The sequence below is a fragment of the Littorina saxatilis genome, linkage group LG3 (genome assembly GCF_037325665.1).
Source record: "Littorina saxatilis isolate snail1 linkage group LG3, US_GU_Lsax_2.0, whole genome shotgun sequence".
In the NCBI taxonomy this organism is placed as follows: domain Eukaryota; kingdom Metazoa; phylum Mollusca; class Gastropoda; order Littorinimorpha; family Littorinidae; genus Littorina; species Littorina saxatilis.
Window position 1 is genome coordinate 47,311,611 of NC_090247.1, and position 17,302 is coordinate 47,328,912.

General features: G+C 43.4%; 1 protein-coding gene across 1 annotated transcript in view; it reads left to right on the forward strand.

Moving 5' to 3' along the window:
- The window catches only part of LOC138960783 (uncharacterized), a 112,495-nt gene that overhangs the window by 63,204 nt on the left and 31,989 nt on the right, over positions 1–17,302 (forward strand). Inside the window, exons 6-13 of the mRNA XM_070332432.1 lie at positions 423–509; positions 746–853; positions 4,878–5,000; positions 5,367–5,477; positions 9,561–9,666; positions 10,667–10,773; positions 12,566–12,739; positions 14,007–14,162. Coding sequence (XP_070188533.1) covers positions 423–509; positions 746–853; positions 4,878–5,000; positions 5,367–5,477; positions 9,561–9,666; positions 10,667–10,773; positions 12,566–12,739; positions 14,007–14,162 — 972 coding nt within the window. The remainder of the gene's footprint in view (positions 1–422; positions 510–745; positions 854–4,877; positions 5,001–5,366; positions 5,478–9,560; positions 9,667–10,666; positions 10,774–12,565; positions 12,740–14,006; positions 14,163–17,302) is intronic.

Here is a 17,302-nt window from a genome sequence, read left to right on the forward strand (position 1 = left end):
CTTGTTGTGGAGAGGTTATTGTACTGGCAGGAGAGACTGACGCATTCTGCTCTCTTTTCGCATTGTCCTAAAAAGGACAGACGGTGCTAGCCAGCGGTGAAGGCTGAAAGCGAGAAGTGACAAGCACAAGACACTTCGCCAACACACTAGACACGTCACACAACCGTTTGGCAGGCTGTTGTTGTAATGATAAAGCAAAGATTCACAATCACATTATTTTTTTTATTATTTCTTAACGCGTCCTTGTGTGCCAACAAGGACGAACAGCTATCGGGTATCTGAACAAATATTTGTGAGATTTTTGTTTACTGTGTTTTCGAAAGATCTGGTTTTAAGCTCCTGTATCCGAGGTTTTGGAACTAGCACGCGTGACATCAAATGTAAAATTGTCTGACTGAGAATCTTTCTCTGCTTTATTTCAGCATACAATTTCGATCATCATACAGAACACAAATGACCATCCACCAGAATTTACTGGAAACAGAAATTTGTCGACAGCTATTCTGGAGGTACGATTCATTTATATTCTATGAAGTTATTTGATGTCTTCCTCTCTTCTGCTTCTGCTGCGGCTGCAGCGTTTTCGTCAACATTTTGTGTTCCCTTTGTGTGTGTGTGCGCTTTCGTATGCTCGATGTTTTAGTGCGGCGTTGAGGAATAGATCTGTGTGATATTCGACGCTAAGACATTTTCTGGAATTTTAATCAGTTATATTTGGAACATTTATGTACTGTGTTTATTCCAGTTGTCCAAAACAGGCACGTCAGTTGTAACATTCTTAACGTCGGATCTTGTAGACAGAGACTGCGGCGCAAACTTTCAATTTGATGCCAACAAGGTTTTCCAGATTGAGGTGAGTTTTAAGACCTAATTACTAGAGCTGCTGAGGTATACCGAAAGAAAGTGTGTGTGTGTGTGTGTGTGTGTGTGTGTGTGTGTGTGTGTGTGTGTGTGTGTGTGTGTGTGTGTGTGCGTGCGTGCGTGCGTGCGTGTGTGTGTGTGTGTGTGTGTGTGTGTATGTGTGTGTGGTGAGGGTGCGGAGAAAATATGAATCTGCATTCTCTAAAGTGTTTAAAGCTTTACTATCAACTATGTTAAAACAATTAAAAACAGTAAATAAAATGCAATATCCATGTTAGGTAGCCCGTAAGCATTTTAATCAGTTTTACAATTTTATTTTGTGTTAAAAACGAACGATCGTATGTAGAGTGGGATAGACAAGAGGTCATTGGCACAGACCGACGAATCACTTGATGCAAAATTAAACTATTGAAAACCAGGACTGTCGGTTCACAATTCTCTTGATTTCATTATCCTTTCCTCGCCGACCCAGCCAATGTTCGGGTGGCCACACAATAATTACAATGCAGGCCACAGCATGCGGTCTCTAGGATAACAGCGTACAAAACAAGTCCGTCTTCTCTCTAATACCCTGTCACACTAGGGCTGCGTCCTCACGGCGTTCCCGCGGAGTCCAAGAAAAATGAAGAACGCCGAGGTGCGCGCAGTAGGGTCTCATACAGCGCTGGAGCAACGCGGTGGCATCTCCATTTGACGCAATGGAGTCGCCAAGAACGCCATGCAACGGCGCGCACTTTGAGCATGCACAAAGTACGCGCTGTCGCTCGGCGTTCTAATATGCGCGTGGTAGGAACGCCATCGGGTCCCCGTAGGGTCGCCGTAACAGCGCAGAATTGTCTCCTACCACGCCACAAGAGCTCGGTGGGCTCGCAGTACGGACACAGTGGTAGTCGGCGGCGCTTGCACGGAGACCTCACGGAGATGTCACTGCGCTTCTACAGCATCCATCAGCGTTTGCAGGGCGTTTGCACGGAGACCTCACGGAGTCCTTGGGGATGTCACTGCGCTTCTACCGCGTCTGTCAGCGTTGGCAGGGCGTTTGCATGAAGTTGCCAGTGCGTTGTGAGCCAACCCCAAAGCGTAGAGTACACTCCCCTGTCGTATTCACGCACTTCCGTTTAATCGACACGCCGCGGACGCGCAGTGACAACTTCTAGCACGCCGTGAGGGCGCAGTCAATCGCAGAATTTTCCTGCGATCCCACGGCGCTCTGAGAAATTTACAACGCCGCGGGAACGCCGTGAGGATGCAGCCCTAGTGTGACAGGGGTATAATTCAGTTCTGGACGTTTCTGCCAAAAATCGTTGATACATGTTGTGTAACGCCCTCACGGTCAAACCATTAGGGGCACGTACCCGGATGATACCCCTACTTTAGATGATTTAGAGAAAACAAATAATGATAAATAAATAAAGGGGGCCGCCGCGAAGGACGTTTTGCTGTCGTGCTCGAGCTCCCAGCCACCAAGGCACCAGAGCTGGAGGTTGGTGTCAAGTAGCAATGGAGTTGGTTTAGAGACCCGGCTGGGTCATTATGTGTGTGAGCGCTATAAGGCTGTTGCTCAAGGGGTTGTTGGGTCTTTGGGGCACTGAGCCATGGTTGGTCGGGGGTAGGGTTATAAGGGAAGGCGATGTGGAAGACACTTTTTACCTGTCTTCCGCCGTTTCTCTTCAGGACTACCCCACCCAGGCAGAGCCTCGCTAGGTGTATCCAAATTACCGCCTTGGTTGGACGTCTGCAGTCAGGCGTGTGGGTCTCTTGTCACCTGCATCGAGTAGTGACTTGTGTTGTCACGGGACCAGGGGCAGGTGCCTTGCCGTCTGGTAGTTTTTTTTCTAGGGGCGTTTTCATGGAACGAAGCCTTAGGTGCCACAGCCTCGGCCGTCTAAGGTTCTATGTGTGTCTTGAGGCACATTTTGGATCTGAATAGCTTGTGGAACTGTAGCCTCTGCTCAAACGCTATCTGAGTTTGGTGGCGATTTGGTTATTTGACTTACCTGGAGGCTTCTGCCTCAGCCATCCAGGGTGCCATGTCTCTCGAAATTGTATATCTGGAGGCACATTTGGTTTGGTCCCCATCGCCGGCTGTTGCCTCGGCTGGGCGAGGGTCCATTGTCCTTGCTGTTTCTGGGCTGAGCATGCTAGGAAGCGCCCTAGAACCAGCTGGCAACAGATGACCTGCTCAGAGTGGTAGCTAGGATCATCATCGGTTTCTGGCCGAGTGATGAGTGGGGTCGGAGAAAGCATTGAGATGTGTTGAGAGCATTCTCTGTTCTGTATTGGATAAGATCAGCCATCTTCTGTTTGAGGGCACCGCAGCCCTCAAACACGTGTGTGAGGTGGCCAACTGCACCACACTGGCAGGTCACATGGTACCAATAGATGCGGCTGCTGTCTGTGCGTATTCGACGCAGCAGTCTCTTGGGTCTGAGGGGTAGTGGCAGATGGTGACCTTTCCTGTTGTATGAAAAGTGAACCCAGCCTTTCTCTTCGCACTCGTTTGAGAGTGCTTTTTTTTCTGTCTTCTCTTATCATGTTGGCAAGCAGCTGTGAGGCTTCCGTGCAGGAGAGTCGGATGTCACTCACGGGCAAGTTTGACATAACTGCTTCTCTTGCCGCCTTGTCGGCCAGTTCGTTTCCCCTGATCCCCGCGTGGGAAGGTAGCCACATGAGGGACAGAACAGTCCCTTTTGTCATTATTTGGTGGGCTGGAAAGAGGACTTTGTTTTGCATCTCTCCTGTGTTCTTGATTTCGCCTACCAAAAATCTCAAACGCTATCAAGTACTTAGAAATGGGTAGGGTTAAAGCCACCAATCAGAAGATATAGCTAATAAAACTGACATCGCATCTCATTGGTCAAGCAAGTAAACAAATCACAATCTAACAAACACACACGGCTGAACACGCAACCTTAAAGAGAAAACTCACATTCTTGGTTTAAACAGAACTTTATTCAATTTTAATCATGACAAGAACAATGCATGGATGATTACATACTCAAGCATATAATGCTTATTTTAAGCAATCATAGTAATTACAAAACAAGGGTTAGCATGATGGCGGAATAAATACATTAACTCATTTCAGGAAACGAAGAAACAAAACAAAAACAAAACAGATACACAGACAAGCAGAAAATGGGAAGGGGTTGGTGATACAGGAGGTGGGGAAAGGGCACGAGAGAACAGGAATAGGAGTTAAGCCCGCCACCGACCACAGCCGAACCACGCCGAACCAGCTCGTCGAACGCTCGGCGAACATTCCACCGAACCAGTTCTGTGTACTAACTAATAGGGGAATCCCCTGATTTGATGACGTCGGCGACCGTTCGCCGAACCAGCCCGTCGCGGCCCGGCCGTTGCTAGCAGCTAGCTTAAGGGGAAAAGAAGAAGAAGAAGAAGACTTGGAGCGCCAACATTTGAGGAGAGTGGATCTCATTTAAACTCACATTCTTGAACCCTCTTAACGAGGCTTTGATCGGAGCGCATCGATCAACAACACAAAAACATCCTCCGGGAGGCTCCACCCGGTTAGGTCATAAACGTTGCGTAACTGACCGCGTGCAGGCCCGAGGTACCCGTCTCTCCAAAGGTGAGCGGCTTAAGTACAAAGACTAGCCTGAAGTGGATGGACACAGACAGCTAACCGCGTTTACAATCTACAGGTGCCTGGACATGTGCATTCTCAAAGTCTCACTGAGATCAGATAATGACATAAGACAAAGCGATCGGCAAAACTTTCACAAGACACAAATGACAACAAAAACAAATCACATAATGATGATTTAGTAGCCAGTTTTGCATTATTTTGGCTACACTAAGAAAGAAAACAAGCTTGTATCAGTCGCAAAATCGGTTGTTAAAAACAACAGCAAGCCAACCAATCTTTACCTCTAACGCGTCATCCCAGTATTCAGCTTGTTTGGTGGCATTAACAGTGAAATCCACATTTGCTTCCTAAACAATAGAAAATAACATTCATTGAAGAGTTTTTAAGAAAAATGTTTTCTTTTCAGGGTGGAAACGAAGATGGTGCCTTTTCGATTTTCCAACAGAATGGAGGAACGACAGTCAACCGAACGCTGGACTATGAAAACGGGGACACCAGATTTGTCCTCAACATTTCTGTGAGCGACAAGGTAAGTATTCCATCAATGTGTGGGTTCGTTCGTTGGTCAGTTGGTTGGTTGATTGAAGTAAATATGTTAATTATGTACCATTTGGAATCAGAAATGACCAGCCTTTCATTCTTTCCTTATTTTTGTCTATTTTTTCTGACTATGAACTTAAACTCTCTTTTGTTTTATTAACTATGAAGCATTTGAGGATACAGATCACTAGTTCATTGAAAGCCCCTTGTTGTCTTCAAACAACCAGCTCGGGAGAGTTCTGAACAGCAGGTGTTTAAACAAATATCTCTTATTTCATTTTGTTGTGTGTTGTGTGTCGCGTGATGGACGGATGCCATGATGGTTCTGATGTTGCTGCTTTCTATTGTCCGACAGAGCGATCCTGACAAAAAGTCTTTTACAACGGCAGAAATAAGCATCATTGACATTGACGACAACAACCCAGTCTTTAACCACACCTCATATGTGCTTCACGTTGCGGAAAATGTGAGCTGCTTTTTTGGCACTGCACTGTTCCTTCAATGTACGTTTTTAAATTTAGTCAAGTTTTGGCTAAGCCTGAGAAGTGTGAGAGTGGCGGCCGTTGAGGGCCGCCACTCTCATACTTAGTGACTTCGACCACTATTGTTAATACCCACTGAGACTAAGCGTATTGCCTCTGCATAACAGTATGCTCTAAACACTAGTCCTTCCCCTAAAACACATGACTTATCTTCAGGAGATGAGTATGCAATCTGTTACAGTGTGTTATGTAGCAACGTCATATAGCCTAGGTCCCTAGTGGTTCAAAAACTGCTTATCGTTTCCCTCTTTCGGTATAACAATTACTCAGTTACTGGGTGTCACAGAAATGTCACTTTTCACACAAAAAACCTTTTTCCCCATGCTCCGTGATTGGTTGAACAGAATAAAAGATGTTGGTACATGACATATTTTGAGTGGCCTTTTCTCGTGCAAGTCATTACTTGTATATCACCATATTACGCATTACTAATAAACCGCATTCCTGACTCGGCTTTTCTCTTGTAAAAGGAAGGAAAATCTGGACGAATGGCTATCTTTATGAAAACAAGAACGCCGAGGCGTGGTTAACCATTCAGTCAAGCGATTGCACTGAAATACGCCCAGTTCTTTCTAACATTCTTAATTAAACAAGGGGAGAGAGAGAGAGAGACTTGACTTTTTGACTTTTGGATGGTTTATTGTACATATGGCCATTGGCCCATATACAAACCAGGGAAGAGGGGATGTGGGTTAGGGGAATTTTACACATATACACGTCGTACACATTTATCCTCACATGTTATATAATAATCGTTTACAATTACAAAGGTACCATCTCTAACATTTAAGTGTTTCAACATGCAGTTGTCGACGTTTTATGGCGTGGAAAATAAACTTAGCAACGAGGCGACACCTCTTAACATCTGAAAATGCCAAAATGGTAGACACAGAACATTCACACATGCTTCCTATAAAACGTTTTCTTAAATCAGAATATAATGGACAGCATAAGAGGAAGTGGTGTTCATCTTCGGCTACATTTTCACAAAAAATACAATATCTTGATTCCATAATAGCACTGAATCGTTTAAGGTTGTTATTAATTGGTAGAGAGAGAGAGAGAGAGAGAGAGAGAGAGAGAGAGAGAGAGAGAGAGAGAGAGAGAGAGAGAGAGAGAGAGAGAGAGAGAGAGACTGACACTGAATTTAATTGTGAAGTCATCGGCCATACACATAGGGGTTGGAGAGGAGAGGGCATTTGTACGAAAACGGACATCGAGCGCGAAGGAAAAACAAAACAAAACAAAAACATCGAATATAAACACGCGAAAGATGGACAACCAAATGCATATCATGGATGTCCATGTTATTTGTCAAGTACGACACTTTTTCCAGTTCATATCTCAGGAACATTTTGATTCATGGTTCACAAGTCCGACAATTTTTCTAGTCAACGATCACGAACCGGTTCGATTCATGGGAAAACCATTCAGTCAGTGGGGTTGTCATCCTGGCCTGCATGCTTTCTGGATAACAGGACAATACGATTCGATGTGTAGTGACATTGTTTCTAGCTGGTCAGCAAAACTTATTTCTGTGAAAGCTATCTGAAGGGAAACCAGCAAAAAGGCAGTCCTTGCCATCTTGCTCACCCCTTACTGTTTTCCTCAAGATGTGTATATAGTCTAGGCGATGACATGACTGTTTCTCTCACTTCTGGAGGTAGCGTGGTCAAGTAGTACCTGACGGTGTCGATCTGACCACTGGTAAACTGTAGTCTGTGTCACTGACATTACTGAATTGGTCACAGATATCAAAGTCTTTTTCCGTCGCTACAGTTTCATCATCGCCGATCTGCTGGTGTAACACCCCGTTCTGACCCACACCTTGAAGGGACCCCCGGGGCCACTTTGGTAACCCAAACTGCATTTATAAGAAGTAGCTAATCACCATCACATGCAGGTGATGCGCGGTGATACAATCTTTCATAATAGCCGATGTTTCTGAAAATAGGACGGGTAATTATGGGAAATTGTTAACTGGAAGTGCTCAAAAATGGTGCAACCCTTTGATTAATTTGATTGTCACTAAATCACTCAAAACCTTAGCAATGAATTGAAATAACTGCGTTCCACTGTTGTTTGGCGAATGCACGCTGCACGTCTCGCTTGAGTTCGCACGGTGGCTTTTTGCGACAGCGTGTTATGCCACTCAATGGCCGTTGAATCCTCAATACTCCATTTGCCAATGAGTGTCGTGTTTCTCCCGCTGCTGTGGATGTCCCATAAAGTTAGCTGACCTTTTTCAGATAGGGCTTCCATCGCAGACTCTTGCGCCACCGGTACACACATAATGAACTCAACGATTACCAGCCTTCCTTTGATAAAATAGCAAATAATTTCGAGAGCTCAAGTTGTTGCTGCTCTAGGGGTCGAGGGAGAGAGAGAAAGAGAGAGAGAGCGAGAGAGGATATTTGCGACGTGAAGTAGGGTTTGGGACAGAGCGCATGGTGGCTGCTAGAAGTCTCGGCTTTACCATTTGTTCATTTGTTTGTGGGACAACAAACTTCCGGGGTTTTTTTTGGACAAGAACTAAGAAAAGCGTTGTCACAGTCTCGTCAAATGTATCATTACGTCATGTAAAAATGTTGTGTGAGAACGTTTCATGAGGATTTACTTTTGCAGAGTGTAGGTGCAGCTTCGTTTCGGCGTACAGGACTTGTATGTGTGCTGTCAGTCTTTGTAGTTAAGTGTCCACGTGTTTTATCCACGTGTTGTCTTACCGGAAGTGCATTGTATCCCAACAAACCTTCATCTTGGGTATGTTGATTATGCTAGGCCACGGGGTCCTGCAAATCGTGAATAGAGTTATGAGGGGAAAAAATAAACTTGAGGTAAAATCTTTACTGTGTTTGGGGGAAAGAAAATCGCAAGGTGATGTCATAATCTCTCGCCTTTCAATATGACGTCATTTTCGTGTTCCAGAATTGATATGACGTTCGTTTATCTTGATCTGCGAACAGAGGGTACAATCACAGTACAGGCTGGAAGCTTCATTTCCTTTCAATGAATGTATGCATTTTAAGCACACTTTCATCGCCAAATACCATAAACTATATATTTTGAAATCAGCAAATGTTCAGGAACAGAAAAATGGTAGTTGTATGTGTCTTCTTCAAACAAAAAAGAAAGTCGCTATTTAACGGTTTTCTTTATCTTAGGCAAAAAAAAAAAAATTGTCTGTTTAGGGTAACCCGACCGACCCTATCGATTTGGCGCCGACCCAAAAACTTTTTTTTGATTTAAAAAAAAAAAAAAAAAAAAAAAGAGGTAAAAATGCTAAAAAAAGACATTTGGCGTTTCTTTCTCTCCCTTTCTCTCTGTTTTATTTATACGTTAGTTTTGAAACATGTATTCATCAAATATAAGAAGTGAATGTTCAGCCAACATAGCATTTACAAAAAACAAAAAACAAAAAACAAAAAAAAAAATACCTACCTACCGACCCTACTTTTTTTGGTCATGTTACCCTAAACAGACAATTTTTTTTTTTTGGCCTTAAGCCCATTTTTTAGTCAAACACAACAAAACTATATATGTTCGGATACAGGAGGCATTACAGAATGCAATGATGTCATCTTTATTATTTAAATATCGACTTTTATTAAATCGACAAAATAGGTTAATTTTGAGTGAACACGAACTTTTTAGGTACCATGGCAAGCTGAAATGCAATCCCATATTCCGCTCTAAGTCGAAGATCATGTAACGAACATTTTAAACAAATTGATAAAAAAAATATAGCCGTGAGAGTGCCGCTTCAACCTTTGCAAATGGGCAAATATGACGTCATCAGATAGCCCAAAACTCGTCGAAAAAATGTTTCAAGTCTCTCAAAAATGTGTGTACCAATTTTTATTACAATCCGTTCGTTAGTTATTGAGAAATGCTTTTCACTGACAGACAGACAGACACAAACACCCATACATCGGGAGACAAACCTCGCTCTCCGCTCTTGTTAAAATATTCAGTCATTACTTGACTGAATGTGAAAAGGACATTTGCAGAACAAGTCTTCTATTGGAGAATGGAGACAAACAGACCCTCCTGTTGCTGTGCACGATCCTGACAGAGACTTTACACCGAAAGATCCGCTTCTAATATCTCTGTATGGTAAGTGGATGTTCTCACTCTTCAGCACAAATAAATGCTCACCATATTCAAGGATGATTATTCTATTACTCGCCAGATTTGAAATGAGTGTAAGAATAATTCTAATGCGTGGCTTTACCAATAAATCAGATTAAGATGGGGTCCATTCCTTAAACTAAAAATTGTGAATCGAAATGTGTTCCAAATTTATTACTCTTTTAATGCGTGCCTTCTTTTGAAGGAAGTCGCATCTGGAGCAGAAATAGGCACGTATTAAACGAGTAATATATTTGGATTTCCAGTCATTAGTTTTAAGTTTGAGGAATGGACCCCATTAAAACTGAATTTTTAGTAAATAGATTTTGGAGTTAAATTATGTTAATTATGTGTGTACTAACTGTGTGTTTAGGATGCTTGTCTGCTTGTTAAATTGAACGGGTTTGGTACGATATAAGAAGTATATTTACATATTTACCTTTTACACAGGAATACATTATGCTTCTGTATTTGATTTTTGATATCAAGTTAGGCAAGCTATTCATTTGAAGCTCATAGGGGAGGTGGGTTGTTTCGGGCAGGGGTGGGTGTTGAAGGATTAGTGTACATTGTGGAAATGGTTTGCTAGCGTGGAAATATGTTGACGGTCTGTATATCACTAATTGTTTTATTCTGTTCATTTCTCGATGAAAAAATCTTTTAATTCCACACGGCATTATGTTCAGATTTTTTCTCTCCGCGGTTTCCCCCTCTGGACAGTGTTTCCCCCTCTGAATCTTTCCACTGCCTGTACGACGTCAGCTGACGTCCTGGGTAACTTACTTTAACGTGCAACAGACCGTTCAATATACAACAAAAAATAACACACTTCCAGTGATCATTTCTGCTAATCTGACGTTTATTTTTGTTGTTCTTTTTAACAAAAAACAACAACAAATAAATACATACAAATTATTTTTGTTAAACCTCAATATTCGAACAAAACCTCCTTCATGCATGTGTAGAATTGTGACCTTTATTTCAGACACGACGGTGTCCAGCATGGTGAAGGTGAATGAAACCACGGGGGAGATCTACTTGAACACAATTTTTGATCGAGAAAACACATCGTCCTTGAATGTGGTTCTGAAGGTTTGAAAAATTGATTTTGTTTGCACACGTGAAGAAGAGAAGGGAGAGCTGGGCCCATATTCAGGAAGGCTCCGACAGGGGTTTTGTCGGTACGAGAAACAGAAAACTTCCGATAACCCCCCTATCGTGGAATTCATGAACCACCGATAGCGCCTATCGTAGGCACTGTCCTACGATAAAGTTAGAGGTGCCCATCCCTACCGATAAGCACTGTTGTCGGTACGATAACTTTGATTTCAAGATGTCTGCCATCAGTTTGCAGCGTTACCGGGAAAGAAAAAACGGGGCACGGGATACATGCACAAAATCATGTTCCGCATGCACGATATTTTGCAGTTCACTGTTGACGGATGTGATAACTGACAACATTCAGTTTGCGAACAGAATGGGTGCCTAGCCTCTTGTCCCGCAAGTGATACTCGCGGTGCGGTTTCACGCGTCTGATGCATATCAAGATGTTTGCGTGGCGCCGATTTGGTGTGAGCCAGCCACGGTCAGCCGGCCACAGAAAGCGGAGCCTTGACAGGGCTCAGCTGCTGCGTCAGGCGCACGCGCAGAGCGACCGTAAACAAGGGAATCCCCCCACTTGCTATCGGGGAGGCTGTCCGATGCCTGTGAATTCGGCAGCACGACAAAAGTTGTCGGACCGAGAGCTATCAAACTTCGAGGCGCTTGTCGTACGACATGCAGTCAAACCGTCTTGGTCTTTATCGTAACTGGGTTAGTGTAAACAGAGAAACGCTAGGCTGCAGTATCGTTGGAATGGCATTAAAATAGTGTGTGTGTATGTGTGTGTGTGTGCGTGTGTGTGTGTGTGTGTGTATGTGTGTGTGTGTGTGTGTGTGTGCGTGCGTGCGTGCGTTCTTGCGTGCGTGCGTGCGTGCGTATGTGTTTCATATCATAACGATTTGTTCTTTACCGTATAACCAGAGACTGCCTACGTGTGTTCGGTAATACCTTGTAGTCTTACTATGATAGTGGTGGTCCAGTGAAAAGGAACTTTTTTTCTATTTTTTTTCTAGAGTATTTTTGGCAGCAAGATGAAGTAACCGGTCTGAGACATTTAGTCATTTACTTTCTTCTGAGGCGATCCTTGTTCTCTTATCATTCATAGATTTACCGCAGTCTTCATCACACGAGCTCGCTTTAGATCTACAATATCTCTGCACGAATCACTACTTTGGAACAATTCATAGAATACGTAAGCAAACATGATACGTGACGTCATATGACACCTGGCATATTGACGTAATGCCAAACATGCGGTTATCTCGTGTCTTCTCCGTGATACATGTCCGAGGGTTTTTCAATGTTCGGTGATTTCCGTGGATACATGCGCAAATGGATATGCTCACTAAACCGTCGTCTGCAACAGACAACATGGACCATTCTGGCAGTTGTTGCTGACAAAAACACTGTTTTGAACACAGAATAGTATGTCAGAATAGCAATATAAACGCTATTGTGTTTTCAGCGTAGCAACAAGGTCCGATATCAGACTCGAACAAGTATAATGCGACTCGTCTTTGACTCGTCGGCATTATACTTGTCTCGTCTAAACATCGTACCCTATTGCTATGCTGAAAACACAATAGTTGTTAATATGGTTTTGTTTCTCTTATTGAATACATTTCTGTCAATTTCCGATCTGGCGAAAATATTATCTTTGAGCCTAATGTAAAGAATATTGAACTTAAAGGTACGAGAAAATCATTACATATACAGTTACATCAAACGTGTGTTCATCGGTATCAAGCTTGATTGTTGATCTGTCTACGGCAATGTTCATCAGGTCCAGCAGACCATCAACTCATGGCGCTCATCAACAGCGACGTTGACGTTAGTGATTGATGACGTCAACGACAACAGACCTCTGTTTCAACCCTACATATATGACGTAACTATCGCGGAACACTCGCCTTCTGGTACCTCCGTTGTTCTCGTTTCTGCCACCGATGTAGACAGCGTAGGTTTATACTGTGTGACTGTCCCTGTTCTGTACTGCCAACGTAGCTCTGTCTGTTTGTCTGTCTATCTGCCTGTCTGCCTGTTTGTCTTTCTGTTTGTATATTCGGCCATGGGTAGATATTTTACTGATTTTATCCCTAAAACGATGGGCCGGATTGGTGTCGGTAGTTAGACTTTATTTGTCTTTCCGTGTCTTTTACCCTTGGTCGTCCTCCTCCTTGTCCTTTTCCTCGTTGCCGTCGTCTTCTTTGTCGTCGTCCTCCTCCTCATCATCAGCAACAGCCATGAGCAGCATTGCCAATTGGGTGAGAACCAAAAGGTCGAGGCACAAAAGGTAGAGGACATTCGGTCGAGGGTCAAACGGTCAAGTGCGACAAAAGGTCAAGTGTGACAAAATGTCGACAGCAAAACGTCAAGGGGCAAAAGGTCTAGAGTTGAAAAAGGTCGAGGATTGAAAAAGGTCGAGGATTGAAATGTCGATTTTATTTGCTGTTAGTACATCACTGTCTGTGCCCGTGTGTGCTAGATTCATTATCTTTGATTATTCATACCTAAAGAAATGTTGTTTCGAGTGCCAATTGTACGTGCCACAGGGGTGATTTATGATTATGAACCACGAGGATTTGAATAGGATTTAATTAGATCTAGGGGTGATTTTTTTTATATAAACCACACACACACCCAGACACACACACACATACACACTGACACACACTTACGCACACACACACACACACACACACACACACACACACACACACACACACACACACACACACACCAATCTGCAAATAAAACACTATTACATCAGGTATGAATAATCAAAGATAATGAATTTATCAGACAGTTGTTTACTATCAGAAAATGAAATCGACATGTTCAAACCTCGACCTTTTTTAATCCTCGACCTTTTTCAATCATCGAGTTTTGCTGTAGACATTTTGTCACACTCGACCTTTTGTCCCCCTCGACCTTTTGACTCTCGACCTTTTGTCCTCGACCTTTTGTGCATCGACATTTGGAACCTCGACCTTTTGTCGCACACCCTTGCCAATTACCCACAGTCTATCATATCTTTTTATTTATCACCCTTCGGCCTCGTCATGTTTTTGATACTCGTGTTAGCTATGTCGCTCACACAGAATAGCTTCACGAACTGATTATTTGTTGTTGACATTTATTCGTGTCTCAGTTTGGCTACCTTGAAATGACTTTTTGTATGCAATTACAAATATTATGTGTTTTGTTGTTTTGCCTTAACCAAGGGTCTCAATGCAGTGTTCAACTACACGCTGAGAGAGTCAGGAGAGGCGGTGTTTTCCTTGTCCACAATCAATCTGGGGGAAAAGCGATACGGACTGCTGCACGTGCACAACTCCTCCCTGTTGGACCGGGAGGTGTTCGCAAATACCGAGGTCACGGTGAGTCAGCTTAGGTCTTCTCGGCATCATGTGAACTCGGTGGGATAGGGAGGCATAAACCCAGCTGCCACGGTGTGGGAGACGTTCCATGCGTAAAAAGCTCTGAGGCGGAAGTGCTCCAGCTCTGAGGGGCCACTTTTTCGCAGTCGGCTCAGATCTCTCGCCACGGTAGGTGTCGAAGGCAGTGTTCCACTATACGTTTTGGTTTGTAACGTTCATAAATGCATTGGGTATTACCACAAGTAGGCGATTAGATGCCACAGGGAATAGAAATCGCAATAATTGATCATTTCTGTCAAAAAGTGGAGATTTTTGTGCATTTTCGTGGTTGTGCTCGATACAGACTGACACAGACCATCGAAACCCAAATGGAGAGCGGAAACAATGCTAGAACTATGTTTTGGCGTCAAAAAAAGTTTCAGATTGCTCCTAGATTTCTCTCAAAATTAAATAATTCGTTAAATCGATGATCCAGCAAGAGCGAAAGTGGCGGAGCTTAGGTTTGTTCCAGCTCTGACGCAATTCGCAAAACAGACGAAATAAGGCCCGTATAGATGAAATATGTACTCCTGTTGATAGAATAGCATATATGTAACACATCCTATCAGTGGATGGCATCAAAGTTGTGAAATCTGCATGCTATGCGGCAAAAACGAAATGTTCCAGCTCTGAGGTGTTTGATCACAAAATGTCCTGGCTCTGAGCAACTGTTGAAAATGTTCCAGCTCTGAGCATTTTTTTTATTGACTGCTCTGTAACTGAGAATTGTGAAAGATCTAAATGAAAAATCAACATAGAGCCTGTTATATCTTGGGTAATAAGGTATGCCTTGACTTTTAATGTATTGCATTGCTGTTTTAGAGTATTTTAACATTATTTCAGATTTCACAACTTGAATGCCATCCACTGATAGCAAGTGTAACATATATGCTATTCTATCAACATGAGTACATATTTCATCTATACGGGCCTTATTTCGTCTGTATTGTGAATTGCGTCAGAGCTGGAACAAACTAAGTTCCGCCCATTTCGCTCTTGCTCAGAGCTGGATCATCGATTAAACGAATTATTTAATTTTGAGAGAAATCTAGGAGCAATCTGAAACTTTTTGACGCCAAAACATTGTTTTAGCATTGCTTCAGCTCCCCATTAGGGTGTGGATGGTCTGTGTCAGTCTGTATCGAGCACAACCACGAAAATGCACAAAAATCTCCACTTTTTGACAGAAATGATCAATTCTTGCGATATCTCTTCATTGTAGAATCTATTTGTCTACTTGTGGTAATACCCAATGCATTTATGAACGTTACAAACCAAAAAGTATAGTGGAACACTGCCTTCGACACCTACCGTGGCGAGAGATCTGAGCCGACTGCGAAAAAGTGGCCCCTCAGAGCTGGAGCACTTCCGCCTCAGAGCTTTTTACGCATGGAACGTCTCCCACACCGTGGCTGCAGGAGTAAAATATGTTAAAATGTTATGTTCACTTTTGTTAAATTTGTAGCATTTGTTTCGTTATGTGTCAGTTACTGATATGGACGGTAGAAATAGTCTTTGGAATAACGTGAATGTGTGAAATAGTTACAGATGTTACAAATTTAGCTTCATTTGCATCGGAAAAACACAGTAACTTGAACAACTAATTACGTACACAGTTTCGGTTTTTGTCCACAATGTCACAGCAAAAACAAAAAAAACACGTGCGCATTATATTCAATCTTCAACAAATATAAAGCACAATCAGAATGTTTTCATTTACGATTTAGCAATCGATAAAATACTATTCAAGAGTAGGGGGCCCGGTAGCTCAGTTGGTAGAGCACTGTACTTGTGATCCTAAGGTCGCAGGTTCGTATCCGGGCCGGGACGGACACGGGTCAACTATATGTGCAAACTCAGAGACGGTATCTACGCTCCACCCCCGTGTCACCACAGTGGCATGTACACGAACTCGGTCATTTCCTGTACAATCAATTCTAAGACCAGACAAATTCTACCTTTGCTAGAAACATTGGCAGTAGGTACATTGTACATTGATGTGATGTATGACCTAGCCGACAGAGTGTTTGTTTGCTAGCTGATCGGGACAATTTGGGTGAGAACATGTAGACTGATGAGTTGTGTGATGGCAGATCGGGGCAAAAGAGATGACAACATTTACATTGGTGTGCTGTATGACCTGTCAGTATGTCTGTGTGCTCTTTGATCGGGGCACAATAGATGACAACTTTTGTATTGTTGTCCTGTATGACCTGTCAGCATGTCTGTGTGCTCTCAGATCGGGGCACAAGAGATGACAAAATGTACATTGTTGTTTTGTATGACCTGTCAGCATGTTTGTGTACTCTGTGATCGGGGCACAAAAGATGACAACATTTTTATTGTTGTGCTGTATGACCTGTCAGCATGTCTGTGTGCTCTCAGGTCGGGGCACCAGGGGTGCGTTTTGCCCACGTGGAGAAGCAGGGGCTTTCCTTTTTTTTTTTTGGTGGTCAGATTCACAGTTGGATTTCTTGTTGATTCCGTGAAAAAGTGTTGTGGTCTCCATGTCAGTTTAAAGGCGAAGGTTTAGGAGTAAATAGCCCGTGTGCGCGCTCTCTCTCTCTCTCTCTCTCTCTCTCTCTCTCTCTCTCTCTCTCTCTCTCTCTCTCTCTCTCTCTCTCTCTCTCTCTCCGTGTCTCTGTCTCTATCTTTCTCTCTCTGTCCGTTTGTTTGTCTCTCAGTCCCTCCCTTTTTTTCTCTTTCTCGCTCTGTCTCTATCTCTCTCTCTCTCTCGCCCCCCTCTCCCTCCTCTCCCTCTCTCCCTCTCCCCCCCCCCCCCCTCTTTCTTGCCCCCTCTCGCCCTTCCGCACACACGCACGTGTAAACACACACACACACACACACACACACACACACACACACACACATATATATATATGTTTACATACACACATGCACACGTGCGCGATCTCACTCACACACATATACCATACACAAACACACATAAACACACACACCACACACACACACAGACACACACACAGAGCCACTCACATAAGCACACACAAACAAGCAAATACACCCACACACTTCATTGCACGGATATAGGAAGGTGGGGGAGGGGGAGAGAGAGAGAGAAAAAGAGAGAGAGAGACTGA